Here is a 16,550-nt window from a genome sequence, read left to right on the forward strand (position 1 = left end):
AGCCTATGTTCTAAGCCGACGGACAAACAACAGGACACAATAAATGTGTAACTACATAGTAGGTGGACCACTGCTCTTGTGCATGGTCCATGGGATCAGTATCACCTAGGGATTTGCTAGAAATGCTGGCTTCACCCCAGACCTACTGATTCTAAATCTGCATTTTAACGAGAACCCCAGGAGATTCTTAGGCACAGTAAAACTGAGGCTCCACTCTCAATTTTAAGATTCTTTTCAGGGGCGCCTGGGTGGCTCAGTCATTAAGCATCTGCCTTCGGCTCAGGTCGTGATCCCAGGGTCCTGGGATCGAGCCCCGCATCGGGCTCCCTGCTCTGTGGGAAGCCTGCTTCTCCCTCTCCCACTCCCCCTGCGTGTGTTCCCTTGCTGTCTCTGTCAAATAAATAAATAAAATATTTTTTTTAAAAAAAGACCATTTTTAGATACTGTTAAAGTTGGGGGGCGGGGGGATAACCATAGTATTAAAAAGGAATAGTCCGGAGGCATCTGCCTTCAGCTCAGGTCATGATCTTGGGATCCTGGGTTGGAGCCCTGGGATTGGGCTCCCTGCTCAGTGGGGAGTCTGCTTCTCCCTCTCCCTCTGCCCCTCCCCTGCCACTCAAGTGCTCACTTTCTCTCTCTCTCTCTCTCAAATAAAATCTTTTTAAAAAATAAATAAAAATTAAAAAAATAAAAAGGATAGTCTAGGTAGACATCACTGAAAAGGAAAATTTTGATTAAAAACACGACGCAGGGGAGGCCTTTAGCCAAGCATCTGGGCTGAGGTATTCCCAGGCAGATCTGGAACGAAGGCTCGAAGGCAATGTGTGCCTGCAGTGTTTGAGGAACAGCAAGACGGCCAACTGGGCTGGAGCAGATGAGGCAAAGGTAAAGCGTTGGAAGAAGCGTTAGAAAGATAAAGGAGGCAGGGGTAGCATGGCCACATGCTGTTGAACCTCTGGGGAATGCAAGGCCTTGGGCTTCTGCTCAGCAGCACATGCGGAGCCACCGCAAGAGCCTGAGCAGACGACTGACAGGATACGTGTCTTAAAAGGATCACCCTGGATATTGCATTCCCAATAGACTGCACAGGGGCATGGATAGAAGACAGGGAGGCTCTTTGGGGGGACACGAGAAGGGAGCGGGTACTGCAATAATCCAGACCAGAAACGCTGACTGTTCAGATTTGGCTGGGAGCAGAGGAGGAGGTGAGGAGGGGTTAGATTCTGGATAATTTTTTAAGGTAGATCCAATATAACTTTTTGATGAGTGAGACATAGACTGTGAGAAAGAGAGGAGCAGAGAACTCCAAGGTTTTTGGACTAAGTAATTGAAAAAGCAGAAGTCTATTCAACTGAGAAGAGGAAGGCTGTGGGTGGAACAGGTTTTCTGGGGAAAAGATCAAAGAATCACCCTTGGCATGAGGGAGATGAACGTCTAGTACATCCAAGAGATGATCAGGCAGTTTCATGAGTGTGGAGTTGAGGAAAGAGGTCTACTAAAGATGTAAATTTGGGAGCTGTTAGTCATTCTACTGCATGTGGAAAGTCATCTAAGAATAGGACTAAATATAATGAACTGCTATGCTTGTGGGTCTGCTGGCTATCCCAAAAACTTTAGTCCATAATACAGCTGATATGGAAGTCACTGTGGCACAAACCATTTCTGTACATCTCTCCTGAGTTGTGATCCAAGTTCAGGTGCATAAAACAGTGAATGCAGGGGCGCCTGGGGGGCTCAGTCGTTAAGCGTCTGCCTTCGGCTCAGGTCACGATCCCGCGGTCCTGGGATCGAGCCCTGCATCGGGCTCCCTGCTCGGCGGGAAGCCTGCTTCTCCCTCTCCCACTCCCCCTGCTTGTGTTCCTTCTCTTACTGTGTCTCTCTGTCAAATATGTAAAATCTTAAAAAAAAAAGTGAATGCATTTTAAATATGTTTCTTAAAAATAGTTCTCAAGGGTAAATGCAAAACAAAAACTCATAGAAACCAAAATAGCAAATAGAAACCAAAATAGAAACTCTGAAAATAAAAAAAAGATGGTCATCTAAAATCAACCACATACTTTTTAATTTCCACTGGAGAAGGGACAAAAACCATTGATGACTCCCCCTCAAAGAGTTCTACTAAATTAACTAGAAAATGAATATATTTTTATTTAAATCTAGTACAAATTAACTTGATGTAGAACATCATAGCAGTTATTAGCAGAAAGTGCTATCTCAGGTACTGAGCTAAATCTTTACATGTATTATCACCTTATCTAATCCTCAATCCTGTAAGACTGTACCCATTTCACATATGATGGGACCGATATTCAGAGGTTAAATACGTGAGCTCACATGCTTAATAAGTACCCGTGCAAAGATCCAGCTCCAAATCAAATGAGAACTACTTGCAAAATTCAAACAGCACAATTTAAAAATGAAATCTGAAGAAGTAACATTATTTTATTTTCAAATAAAAGATAAAGTGTTTCTTTTAGAAAAGATGAAATGTTTCTATGCATCCAACTTTCTATAGTCAATAGATCCTTCGCAAGAGGTTGCTGGAACGTCATCTCCTTCCTCTTTAAACAACAATAACAAACTAGCCCCCAACCCCATGATTCATGATTCCCATTGTAAATAGGACTTTTCTTGCTGATTGGTACTGATGACCGAATCAAAAAATGAGCAAGTAATTTGGTGTTCATTATCTGTACTTTCAAATTTGATCTGCAGCAATGATTAGGTAAAATAAGGAAATGCACTGTCAATGATTAAAAATTTATTTCATGTAATAAATTACATAATTTTTATTTTTAAACAGTCTACACCAAAAATATTTTTTGAAACATTTTTTTTCTTTTGGTAAAATGTACAGGGTAGCCGGCTGACATCAGCTTCAATTCCAGTAGGTCGAGTCCCCTCACAATTACACAGTGAAACATAGCTTTTCTTCACATTTCTCTAGAAGATCAAGTTGACACCGCTTGGTAAAAACAAAACAGTATAAACACTTCCAGATTTTGCCTAAGGCCTTAGGTTGACCTGAATAGTAGGTGGGATATTATAAAGATATATTCATTAGCCCTGAACTCATCACCTGACATGTGTACACAGCATACGGCCGAAGGAGCAGCAAACCAAGAAGAAAGGCACAGAGGGACGCGGTGGGGAGGTCTAAGACCTATACACTAAGCGCGGCTATAGAATCAACACGTGACAGGGGAGGAAAAGCTGCTTCCGGGAATTTTTTTTAACTGCTAACGGCATATATACAGTTTTTATCAAATTACTCAGAGGGTACCTAACTTCTGAGATGACCAGGCTTCTGTGTATACAAGCCAGATTATTTTTTCGTTCCAATATAAAGTCAACCTCATGAACGTAAAACCTAACAAAATCATTTAAGGGCTTGGGAGAACTTAGGACATCTTAGGAAATGGGAGGAGAAACCCCAAGCTTTGTGTGCACCAAACGTGTATGTATGCAAAAACCTTTCTCTGAGTGTTACACGAACGAGACTCACCAGTTTGCTGTAGTTACTGTCAACTGTTGGCTATTCTCCCCTTTGAAAGGACACAAGAATTTTACTCTCACGATGAGCTATTAATTTCAAGATTAAAGTAACATCGCTGGTTTAAAAAAAAAAAACTGTCTTTATTTCATTCAAATTGTACTAAAGCCTCTCATAGGCGTATAGTGTACAAATGGAAGCAAAGCCCATGGCTCAGGCCCGATGACAGTCACAATGGGGCGCTTACAGAAACAGAACCCCAGGAAAGTCATGTGCTCGGGAGAAATAGCAGAAAAAACTTCATTTATATTTAAATTTACCATTCTGTGCATCAAGTGCCTATTGGCTGAACAGAAACTGTATTCAATAATTCACATTCTATAGCTTCATTCAACTAATACAAAAAGCTAAATAGAAAGATTTATGGTTGAACACTGAGCTCCTGAGGCTGGTATCACATATCATTCCCTGATAGAGTGAGAATTCATCAACAGAGGACATAAGAGCCAAACTGAGAGCTGGATTTTAAAATACCTTTCCCTGCTGTGCGTATAAGTAACACATTGTGTAGTGACCTAAAGAATATTTTGTGTTATTCAATTTTCTTTTCTGGGAAGGCTACCACAGTCCAATGACTTTAAAAACCAAACTCCAAAACTCTACCTGAGAGCCTTAATAAGGGCAGTTGGATCATAAAGACAGGTCATCTTAGTCGTGATTGGAAACTGGATCGCCCTGTTGCCACTCTGCCATAGTTCAAGGGTAACAAAGGCCAATTACTTTTTTTTTACCGATTTTACCGATCAGTACTAGCAATGTAAAATGAATAATTGTACGTACATACTTTCTTACACTTATATGTGAAAGTGGGCAAGAGTGAGTAAAAACGACCCTGGGGTGGGAGCGAAGGCAAGCCTGAATGTGCAGAACCTACAGCACCCCTTCAAAAACTCATGAATTCCAGGACCTCAAGGTCAAATTTAAACCATCAGGAATAGCGCTATTCCAAAACCCCTGAAAAGAAAGAATAATAAAAACTGCAGCTGATTTTATGTGCCAGGAATGAAATGTTACAACACATCTATCATTCACATGTGGGTTCATGTAATTTATCTTCAATTAGAATTATTATCTATTCAGCAGCTGATGCCCAAGAACTGCTGATACACTGCAGATGAGAAAACATTTGCTGGTCTCTTGGCCCCGGCCTTCTCAAGCTAAATGATGATCACAAGGTATAGATCTCTTGTTCCAGAAATCCGGCCTGGCCCCCGCGTCCAGGAAGCTGTGCCACCAGCACTTAGTATCTGCAACATTGCTCCATTCCCTCCGGCAGACTCGGGTCTACAACTCGGTCCCAAATTCACATAGAAAACCCCACACCACCTTTTAATCCAGGATTTACTCCTCTGGAATGTGCTGTTATAGCTATTAGAAAAAGACATCTAGAATACTGGAACCCCAAAGATACAATAGTTTAAAAGTAACTTTTACAATATTGATAATTAGGTACTTTATCTCAACAGTCTCGACGCCCAAGGTGGTCAAGCTAGTGTCAGACAGAGTATTTTAACTTACACACTGACGGGAGTGCTGTCTGAGTTCATGTGTGACATGGTTTACACGACCAAATCGACAGGGAAAAACACAACCCAGAAACCAAGGCTGCATTCTCAACTGCAGTGTTTTCAAAATCATGTTCAGTGGGATGTCACAGTAAGTATTTAATTGAAAAAAGGTTCCACCTTTAGATAAGGACACATTTAAGTAGGTTTCTAAGGAATTCTCAGAGCCTTCAATATGCCGACAGGCAGGTTTACAAAGGCCCAAAATGATCTGCCCGTGGAACACTTTATCCCCCGTGCATCTCATAGGAATACCGCTCCACCGAGCACGTCTTGAGAAATATGGCTTTGGCATTTTGGTGTACTCAAAAGCTTCACTAATTCCTCAGGCTTTGAGACATTAGTCTATTTCTTAAAAATAAGCAACAAAAATTGTTATAGCCAGTAAGTCTGGAATACCAGACTAAGAAAGTGAGCATGTGGGAGGGGGGAGGACCGGAATACACCTGTTTAGCCTGCTACATCATTTTCACCTCCCTAGCAAAATATGCTCAAAAATACTCAGGTTAACCACTCTTGATAATGGCCGTGCTCAACACTGGAACAAACTAACCAATATGCAGAGCCCGCTTAAAGCAAAAACAGTAGAATAAAGTTTTCACTGGCCCAAATGGAAAAATGCACAAGTGCCATAGAATCTCATGTTTAGAACGGGTAACCCTGGTAATCACTTAAGAATCCAACGCTGTACAGTCTGATAACATTTATAGAGCTTTCTTCTTTGAAGCACTACTGTTGCTGTAGGAAACTTTACTTGAGGAGTTGGTTCAGAGTAGTACTTCCTTGACCTCAGTATTACTGAGATCTGGGGCTTCGTTCTGGGAAGTTGTCTCGTCCACTGTAGGATATTGAGCAGTAGTACCCCTGGCCTCCACCCCTCGATGTCAATAGCATTTCACAAGTTGTGACCACCAAAAATGTCCCCAGATGTTGCTGAGATATAAGCAAATCATCCCCAGTTGAGAACCACGGCCACAGAGTGAAAACTAAAGCTTACGCCTGGACTCTGCTTCCCTGGGGAATGTCCATTTCACAGGCAGACCGTGTCTTACACACATCAACATCTTGTAAATAGTTAGCACTAGATCATTCTAACTTCTCTGTGACCAGAAACGTATGTAATTTGTGAATGGTAGAGAACGGTGAGGAGGAAGCAGTTTACACATTTCAAAAAGAATTAGAAGTAACTTTACTGTCACATTAGTAAGAATTATCTGAATCATAATACTTAATTGACAAATATTCTAACAATTAGGAAAATCCTAATTATATTTTATCTGTTAAGGATCATAATGATTGAGGCAGTCTAAGAATAAAAAAACATAACAGTCATCAATGGCTAGCTCAGACCGCATTCCCTATCTTGAGCAAATATTCTCCATGACATTCTCAATTCTAAAAGCACAAGCCTTATCTTTAAACTGCTTATTTGTACTGCAGCCTCATCACTTCTTTCAAATGATCAGAAAGAAACCTTTCACATGTCATGAAGAATTCTGGTACGTGTCAAGAAGCACATTATCTAGTTTTAAAGCCATCTCTTCAATACCCACATCTTCAGTTTTGTCGTAATTGTCAACCCCAGATGCATTACTCTCTTTATTTTGTTCTTTTCTTACTATCTTTAAACACTTGTCAAGTCTCTTCATGAACAAATCCACATCCTGTGTCTTCATTCCGATGGCCGCTGCAGCATTGAGGTAAGAGCAAGGGTAATGATTGGCATGTGACATAAAGCCTCGGAAAGTGTGGCCACTCACGGTTTGCACAGACCCAAGAGGCACAACCCTGAAAGGGAAAAGATTGAGTGTGTCTGGTGATGTTAACAGGGTATCACCACAAACAACAGATTAGCTGTGTTCCTAAGCTTCAGATCTACAGATAAAGAAGTTTAACAACAGTCCATAAACCATGGCCTATGAAAACAGACTGTGGCAGCCTTAAAATAAAATTACACAATACACGGCTATTCTCCGTAGAAGAGTGCTGCCTGGAGGTGACCATTTACTATCTTCCATTAAAGAGCTATAACTTCCAGGAATCAAAGATACCTTAGCACCTTCTTCAGAGAAAAAAGAAGAAACTTATTTGTTTTTGTACTAAATATGGAATCTGACTTCACACATATATCCTTCAATAGGATACTGAAATTTCTTAAGTCAAAGCACGTTGACTAACTGCCTTGTATCACCTGCAGTAATCAACAAGCTGGAACTACACCTATCTGATCTGTGCTGTGCAATGGACGGTTTTAAAAGCAAGGATCCAGCAAAACTTCCGTGACTGCGAACAGTGGTGTGGTGGTCAGTAAGCAGTGATATTTGGCAATGGCACATGCATTTTTTTAAGCTTGATTTCTTTGGCATACTTGATATAAGCAGATTTCTAACAGTACTTTAAAAAAAAAAGTCAATTAAATCAACCTAAACAAAAAGACAAATAGTGGCAACACTAAGAGCAAGGCCAAGAAAACCATTTTAGAAGCGTCAAAACTATGCTGTATATGGATATAGTTCATCAAGGTAAAAGCTGAATTAATCTAAGATTTTTTTTCTTTTAAAAAATTGTCCTTTGATGTGAAATTTCTAATCTCTGGTAGTCAGAGAGAAATTCTTTAATAGAGGCACGTAAAGAAGAGTACTTAGAGCAAGATATTTCTTTTCAAGTCATTTTTCTCTGACCTCATCAAATATAAAATGAAAAATGAAATTCATTTTTAAGCCATGTACATATAAGAGCAAAAAGTACATTTTTCAAAGGCAGTACTTAGACAAGAATGGCATAACTTTTTGGTTCAGGAAATGGGCTTGTCCTTAAAAATGTTTTCATCTGAATTTAGTAATGAAGATGACTTATTTCTAGCACCACAATGTGACACCACTGAAGATGATCGAACAAAGGAAAGTAACGATAAAAATTTGTACAGAGAGGTGATGAAACTTTGTTTCTGTATGTCCATGAAAACAGACAAGGTCCCTGTCCTTCTGAGACTGTTTCAAGCACGGGCCTTCCACAGGTGGGCTATCACAGCTTTACACACTCTCCACCTCATTGTTCCTCACCCATGATGAACTCTCAAGCTCAGCATATACCTGGGGGACAACTGTTCAGGAAAAAATACTTTATTACAGTTAACTTTTTGGAAAAGCCAAATAAATCCAGGCCTCTTTCACACATACCTACCTGGCTCCAGAAACCTGTCTGGTAAAAAGCATTGAGCCAAGCTGAGTGATAGCTCTGTCTTGGTGTTCACCTAGTGTCTTAAGTGTCACAGCTGAAAAAGAAAAAGGGATCCCAATGTACCTTGGTTCACCAGCACAAAATCACTCAAAAAATAAATACTTAATGATGGAGACCCTACTTTTGTGCGTGTGTTAAAATACGTATACCATAAATTTACCATCTCAACCATTTTTAGGTGTACAGCTCAGTGATACTGAACACATTCACACTGTTGTGCAACCATTACCACCATCCATCCCCGTAATTCTTTTCATCTTGCAAGACAAACACTGTGCCTACTCAACAGTAACTCTCCATGCTCCTCTCCCCCACCCCAACCCCCTGGCAACATCCATTCTAGTTTCTGTCTCTAGGATTCTGACTACTCTAAGTACCTCAGACAAAAGGAATCATACACTTTTTGTAAATGGCATGGAGACATTACTTTTTATTCATGGTCAAGTGGCATGATTTCATTTTAATGTACCTAATAAATTATAGTAAGGATCTGTTTGCATGTCAGACAAAAAGATGTTAATACAAAGTAACCTACTCAGAACCAGAACAGAATTTCCCTCTCACCTTTCTAAAGAGTGAACTTTCCAATTAAAGATGGAACACTGACACGATCAATATGACAGTTTATTAAAATTCAACCATGTTTTAAGACCTTATAAAATGAAAATGTGGGATATTTTCAGTATATATGTAAGACTAAGTAAGATCAACTTCTGCCCATGAAAATGAGAACTATCTTTCTGAGGTTATGTGGGTAAACTATATTCTCACCACCACCACTAGCTACCATCTCCTGAGGATTGACTTACCATACTAGAAACTTTATAATCTCAACCATTTTGTTTTGTTTTTTTTAAGATTTTGCACTGAGTGCAGAGTCCGACCTGGGGCTTGATCTCACGACCCTGATATCATGACCTGAGTCGAAATCAAGAGTCAAACACTTAACCAACTGAAGCACCCAGGTGCCCCTCACCCATTCTGTAACTATGTGAGGGATCATTATCTCCATTTTATAGATGCGGGAAAGGAGGTTAGAGGTTAGTACATGGCAGAGTTGGGATTCAAACCATACTGTATCATCTTCTACAACATCTACATAGATTATAAACCAGCAAAGGACTAACTAGGGTGGGCTTTATTATATATCAGTGGTAAATGGTTTTCCATGGAAGCCGATTCCTGAAAAAGGCTTCAGTTACAAATGATTGATTCCTCACTTTCCTTAGATATACATAAAATATGAAATATGTTATACTGTATATATTCACAAAAGGGATAATCATGAAACTTAAAAGTTAAATAGGGGCACCTGGGTGGCTCAGATGGTTAAGCGTCTGCCTTCAGCTCGGGTCATGATCCCAGGGTCCTGGGATCAAGCCCTGCATCGGGCTCCCTGCTTGGTGGGGAGCCTGCTTCTCCCTTTCCCTCTACTGTTTCCCCTGCTTGTGCTCTCACTCTCTCTGTCAAATAAATAAAATCTTAAAAAAAAAAATTAAATGCATAAAAGTCAACATTCATATTACCTGTTTAGTAGCCCTTGTACTATGTGACAAAAATATATAGTCCTTATACAAAGGAAATTATCATAAATACAGAGTTATCTAACATAAAGGTACTCAGGAAAACAATCATAGCATTAAAAACAATACAGATTTAATTTCTAATATTATGGTATTTTGCTAACTGGTAGAAACTTTTTAAAAATTTTTATAGAGTTCTTTACTAGTGACTAAATTATTTTGGTTAGAAGCAGGAGTTAAAGTATAATTTTCTGTATATGCATTATAATACTTAATATTGATCTGGATTCTTTTCAGTGTATACTTTTTATCTCAGAAATACATTAAAGCATTCTTAAAGGCTAAACTTTTTCAATTTCCAGATTAATACTGTAATGAATTTAGAAATATCGTTGTAACCAGAAAGAATCCATACTCTTTCTAGAAATACCAGCTCCCTGGGGAAGGTTAAGAAGCACTGATTTTTTTTTCCTTAAGAAAAATACATTACCTAAAGATATGGGATTGTGAGGTGTATGCAACAGCCTTTCGTTGTAGTTTTCTGACAGCTTCTTTAGTTGGCTGGACAAGTATGAAAACATCTCCTGCAACAATAAAATGTTACATTTAAAGGAAATCAAATAAATGCTTACTGCCACCTGCCAGATTAAATAAGACAAAATCCGTCTGGTGTGACGTCTGTGCTGTAAATTAACTCATCTACGTGCTCTAGGAGCAATTCTTTCCTTTGATGACACAATATAGTGAGATTCGAAGCTGCCACAACTATCAGAAACCACAGGATTTAGGTAAAGAAGGCAAAGGACCAGCACATTTCCTGCCTGGGGGCTATTAGGTATCTATCACAAATCCATCTCTTTTCAGAACCTCCAGGGCGACCACTCTAGTCCAAGCAGCCATCAACCTGTTCCCTGGACCACAGGCAAGATTCTAAACGATTTCTCTACTAGCCTTCCTGCCCCTCTACAATCTGTTCTACATGCAGAGGTCCTGTGTAGTCTCTGAAAAGCATAAAGCAGATCATGTCCCTCCCGATGACTGACTCCCCTCTGTAAGGATTATCCTAGAAGGCCCCAAATGAATAGCATGGCCAACATAGCCAACTGGGCAACTGTCACCCCCCCACTTAGGATAGCGCTGGCCACATCAGCCTCCTTTCCAACCGCTGAACATGCCAAGCTCCTTCTAGTGTCAGAACCTTCATGCCTGCTTCCCCTGAACTCAGACAGTTCTTCTCCAGCAACATTCCATGGGACCTCCCTTTATGACTTCCCTATTAATGTACTCCCAATCTCCCTCCAACCACTATGTATTCTGGGTTCTCCACTATACTTATCACAGTCTAAAATTACCTCATTTACTTGCTTAAATGAGTACTCACTGTGACTACCTACTCAAAGGAAAACTTGAAAGCAGGGACTTGGTGTTCTTCACTACTGTTTTCCAAACACCAAGAAAAAATGTGCCAGACTTTTTGTATATAAGTAACTTAGGAAAAAGTTTAAAATGCATCTCCTTTAAATTGCACAAACTCAAAATTAACAATTCCCTCAACTCAAAAGAATATAGCAACTAAAAATGAAAAATTGTATTCTTGGTCCTACTCTGGAAAATAATGTATATCTAATAGTAGAAAATAAAAATATTTTACATACATGTGCACATATATGTAAGTAGTTTAACAAAGTTTAACAAAATATTGTAAATAAATATTAAATTGGCAACTGTTTGACCTAAAATTATACTTTCTTCTAGTAAGCTCTTTATAAAGTGTTAAAATAAAAATCTGCCCAAATAAGTCTTTCCTGAAGAAGCCCATTTGCACTGACCTCCTCCAAGTCATAGTCAAAACACATAAAACTCTAAAGATACACCAAAGAGCCAATGGTCAACAGAGTTGAACCCAAGTAAAGACAGCAGGAAATGATATTTCTACTTCAAAGGCCACAAAAACTACTTCAGTTTTCTCTAAGGTAAAGGTTAGATAGTCTGATCCTACTAAATCCTTCTTTTGTTAAGAATAAGAAGAGGAAAAGTCTACCAAGTTTGTTAATTATTAATGAGTCTACTTAAGACCACAAACATTTTTACCCTTGTCAACATGGTATATTTTATACTCTGACCTGAAAAAATATATAGTTATACCAGTTATATAATATATAGTTAGCTATTTCCAAAAAAAGAGGAAATGTTTCCTTAGTAACACCCCTAGAGGGTGCTTTTAAACTTACTGATGCACACATGGCTATTAAAAAACTGAGATTTTCATAATATTCCATTGCTAATAACAAATCAGTTTTAACCGGTTCTAGCAATCACTTCCTAATGCCACTAGAATTGTTTTAACTGCACCTAATATCTTTAGACTACAAACATAATGCTAAGGTAACTAAATCTTACACATCACTAGTATATGAGTAATTAGACAAAAAAGAAAATATTTGTGAGTCAAATTCACATCCAACTGCAAATACTCTGTGTGAAAGGTTATGAGAGGTAATCCAGTAAGCAAAGAAGCTTAAATATCTTAATGCACAATATACTGAATCCTACGATATTTGACAGCTTAAGGCCCTAAATGTTCTCCCATTAATATCGTTTAGGAGACTACCACTATTTCCTACACTACTACTTAGCTAAGCAGTTTTTCCCTGATATATTAAAAATACTACAAAACTTGCACTATTTTTTTGCCACAGTTAAATCTATAACTGACATGTATTATAAAATACTTCTGTAAAGGGAGAAATTTATAAGCACCCAAAGCAAATGTATATAGAAAGATCTTACTTAAAAGAAATGAAATATTATTGATTTTCTATGTCTTTTGTGCTGTATTTAACTTAATTTTAAAAGAGTCTTCACCAGAGATAAACTGAACTGCATACCTGAATGCTAATGTCAGCTATATTTCTAGAATAAAAATACAAAACTTTACACCATAGTTCAAGATGTTAATGGAAGGGAAGTTGAATTATATTAAGGATTATCTTTCACGTGGCCTTTCACAAACTGATTTGCAGTCGTAAATCCCAACATTTAGCCTATCCCTCCCCATAACCCCCAAATGTGCGTAATTCACTAAATTTTAAGGCAAAATGTCTTATGTATCATGTTTTCTGAAACATACTGTTGCATGTTACAAGAGCAGATGAAAAGAGAACTTTGCAAATTATCATAATACGTCTTGGAGGGTCAGTAATAAATCAAAAGGGAAACATAACAAGTGGTCTAACATGTCCACAATACCATGAAAGGGCAGATGGACAAGAGACTGCGGGTACAGATCCACACACACAGAGGTCCATATGCGCAGACACCAGTACTAAATGCAGTACGTTGCTCTGCCTGTGACCAGCTGACAGGACCCAGGCATTCTCAGCAGGCCGTGCATCTCAGGCTAAAGCACGGCTTCCAAAAACTCTTCTGTCGAGGTCCCACAGCCAGGCCTGAAATGCCACCCTTTTGTTGAGATTCAAGAACTCCACTTCTAGGGCGGCAAATCTCCTCATGTTTCCAAACTTAGCTTTGTTATAGCACAGTGTTTGAGGCTGTATGTCTGATGTTCTTCTAGAACTTAGCTTGTCTCCCAGAGCTTCAGCTAACAAGTGCTAGCCGCTGGAGCAGCCATCCGTTGTCATTCCTCTTCTGCACTTGTCCAATTCAGCAGATATTTGCAACAATGAATGATTACCTGCTTGCCCTGTTCGGCAAAGCACTCTTCTAAAAGGAAAGCTAAGCAGAATGATGGCCTTCTCCAGAAGCAAAGAGAAGTGAGGAGAAACTTCTAAGACTGATTTTTCTTTTTGCAGAGAGAAACTCATAGAAATGGTGTCTTAAATTTTAACCCCTTTTCTTAAAGGCCTCTTCAGTTAAATTCATGGCCATTTCTCCCCTCAGTGAAGATGTGTGGATCGGGAAGGGGCTAAGGGCAGAGGTTCAATTCACACACACAGTTCCACTCTCTCTGATCCTTTCACCCTTCAAAAAAGAAGGCTTGAGAAGGAGTGGCTTCAAGCTGAGTTCTTGTCTGCCTCTACTGTGAAAAGATAAAGCCCTTTCTGAAGAGATATACTAGATGAAATAACCTCTAAAAATATCATTGTGATGAATAAGGGCACAGAATTAAAAAAAAAATCCTAAGTTTCCTTTAACACTGCTTTTTTAGTACGCAATAACACTGATAATATAAAAAGGAGCTCTCAGTGATGGTATATAAATAGCTGAAGCAAAATAGCTTTACCTCAGCTTCTCCAGAGCTGAACCGATAAACTATCACGATTAAATTTTCACAGTTCAAGAGCAAGTCCATTTAAACAAAAGAGGCCCTTACTTCTGCAACAAATCCAATAAAAAAACAATATTTATGCTACATATATGCAATTACAGTTTATCGAGGACAACCACATTTTTCAATGAAAAGATCTGCCTGTTGAATGAAGTTGTTAAAGAGTAAACTTTTATTCACTTACAATGAGAGTTCTCAAACGAGCACTTTACTACTTTGAAGATTACTTCAGGTAGTCTCTAAGTAAATTCTATACAATGAATTTTAAATAAAACCAATTAATATATTAGAGCCTTTGGGATTTTACATACCTCCAGGAGCTAAGAATAGAGGGTCACGAGATCAGCATTTTTATGGCTCCAACGCCCAGCCCAGAGTGGGAAAGCACTCCCTCAATGCTGGATGCGTGATTGGAAGCAGCGAGAAGAGAGTGGTGAGACATGAAGCGCAGAGGCTTTAGAATCACACAGACCTAATCAGACAGTGGCAGTTCTGGCACTTTTTGTGCTCTTTGGCTAAGTACTTAACACCTCTGAGCCTCAATTTCATCTGTAAAATGGGGATAATACCTACCTCATAAACTTGCTTTAAATAGTCCATGAAATAATGAGTGTAATAAACCCCGCAGAGCTCCTGGCACACAACAAACATTCATAAAAGTGCTGCTCACTTTCCACCCACCTACTTTTCCCTCCTAAAAGAGTTTTCAGGTTAAAATAACTAACATTAGTGGAGCGTCGGGTGGTGCAGTCGGTGGAGCATCCGACTCTTGGTCTTGGCTCAGGTCGTGATCTCCGGGCTGGGAGATCGAGCCCCAAGTAAGGCTCTGCGCTCAGTTGCACAGTCTACTTGGATTCTCTCTCCCTCTCCTCTGCCTGCCCCCCACCTCACACTTGTACGCTCTCCCTCAAATAAATTTTTTTAAAAAAATAACTAAAAAATAATAACTAACATTAGCTGGCAGGACTCTTACAGACACATGTTAATGCCCTGTAGCTACAATCCTATTCTTGTCCCATCCCTGTGAATCCTACTCTACTCCATCGAGATAAAAGGAAAAGAACAAAGTTCTGGATGTTACAAAGAGAAGTTACCTCTTAACATCTGAGATGGAGCCATCCAATTCATAAATATCACTAGAATATAAAATCTGGCCCATAAAATATTTATACAATGATGAACAAAGTCCCAATGAGAAGCAAAGCTGGGCTACCTGCTGGATCTATTTACCAGTTAAGCTACATATTTCTACAGGTCATTCCCAAAGCAGGTGGATTTTCTTTTTCATGCTAAGCAAAATGTACACATGCATGGATGTCTGGAATCCTCTAAAAGTAGCTGAAAAATTTTAAGTCAAAACCTAAATGTCAAAAATCAGAAGAACCATGGCATCATGGAAATTCTTAGATTCCAACAGAGCACCCCTAAAATCAACAAGTCCTAAATCCTAAGGTAAGGAAATTATTTTGGAAGAGGAATACCTGCTAGAGAGGAAGACCTACTCCCAGAAGTATAATACCTGTTACACACAACAGGTCATCACCTTTTTAATTCACTTCTTTTCACAAATTTCCAACTATAACCATATAGAGAAATATTTCTATGAGAACATCTAATTCATAATGTAAGTCAGTACCAAAAAGTTAATTTGCTCTCTAATTTTCCAGAAAGACACTTATTCTGTGTAAATAAGAGATGACTATACAAAACTAAACCTAGGTGTTCCCAAATACCTTCCACTAGTTCATTCAACAAACATCTGATGAGCATCTACTATATGAAGCAAAGGACACAAAAAACAGAGGGATGAATGCAAACTCCAAGGTGGACACTAGTCTCCCAGACTACCCATAATCAAGGACCAAGTTTCATTTCAGACACCTGATGGTGACTTTTGGGGGCATGGACTCAGATAATCAGCTTAATTTGCTAGTTAAATAAATTTAACGACAAAATCACTCTCAAGACCTATAGTAGTTTATTAGAGCAAATATATAACTATTATTAGTTATCATATATAGTTTCAATTCAAGAAGAACAGAAATAGGAAATACTAAATAGTACACTTGCTTGATATGATAACAGCATATAAAAAGTTTTAAAGTTTCTATCTACATTATAAAGAATAATCTTTAAATGTCTAACTTAAAGCTTTATGTAATAGTCTTATCAGAGCTATTATATATTCCAAAAATCTGCAGAGGGATCATTGAAAGGTAAAGAGCAGCAACAATATAAGAAAAGACTATAGGGCGCCTGGGTGGCTCAGTTGGTTAAGCGACTGCCTTCGGCTCAGGTCATGATCCTGCAGTCCCAGGATCGAGTCCCACATCGGGGTCCTTGCTCAGCGGGGAGTCTGCTTCTCCCTCTGACCCTCTTCC

At 39.0% G+C, this 16,550-nt stretch overlaps 1 protein-coding gene across 3 annotated transcripts in view; it reads right to left on the bottom strand.

Moving 5' to 3' along the window:
• Positions 1–2,744: 2,744 nt before the first annotated feature.
• Positions 2,745–16,550, bottom strand: part of SEPSECS (Sep (O-phosphoserine) tRNA:Sec (selenocysteine) tRNA synthase) — a 35,294-nt gene continuing 21,488 nt past the window's right edge. For 2 of the 3 annotated variants that reach the window (XM_025887574.2, XM_025887575.2), the window contains exons 9-11: positions 10,372–10,465; positions 8,302–8,392; positions 2,745–6,906 (exon numbers count right to left, since the gene is read on the bottom strand). In XM_025887574.2, the coding sequence (XP_025743359.1) occupies positions 6,603–6,906; positions 8,302–8,392; positions 10,372–10,465 (489 nt within the window). In that variant the 3' untranslated portion in view covers positions 2,745–6,602. The other variant, XM_025887576.2, reaches the window with a different exon arrangement.

The sequence above is a fragment of the Callorhinus ursinus genome, unplaced genomic scaffold (genome assembly GCF_003265705.2).
Source record: "Callorhinus ursinus isolate GAN/ISIS: 27379988/994484 unplaced genomic scaffold, GSC_fseal_2.0 scaffold4, whole genome shotgun sequence".
Lineage (NCBI taxonomy): Eukaryota > Metazoa > Chordata > Mammalia > Carnivora > Otariidae > Callorhinus > Callorhinus ursinus.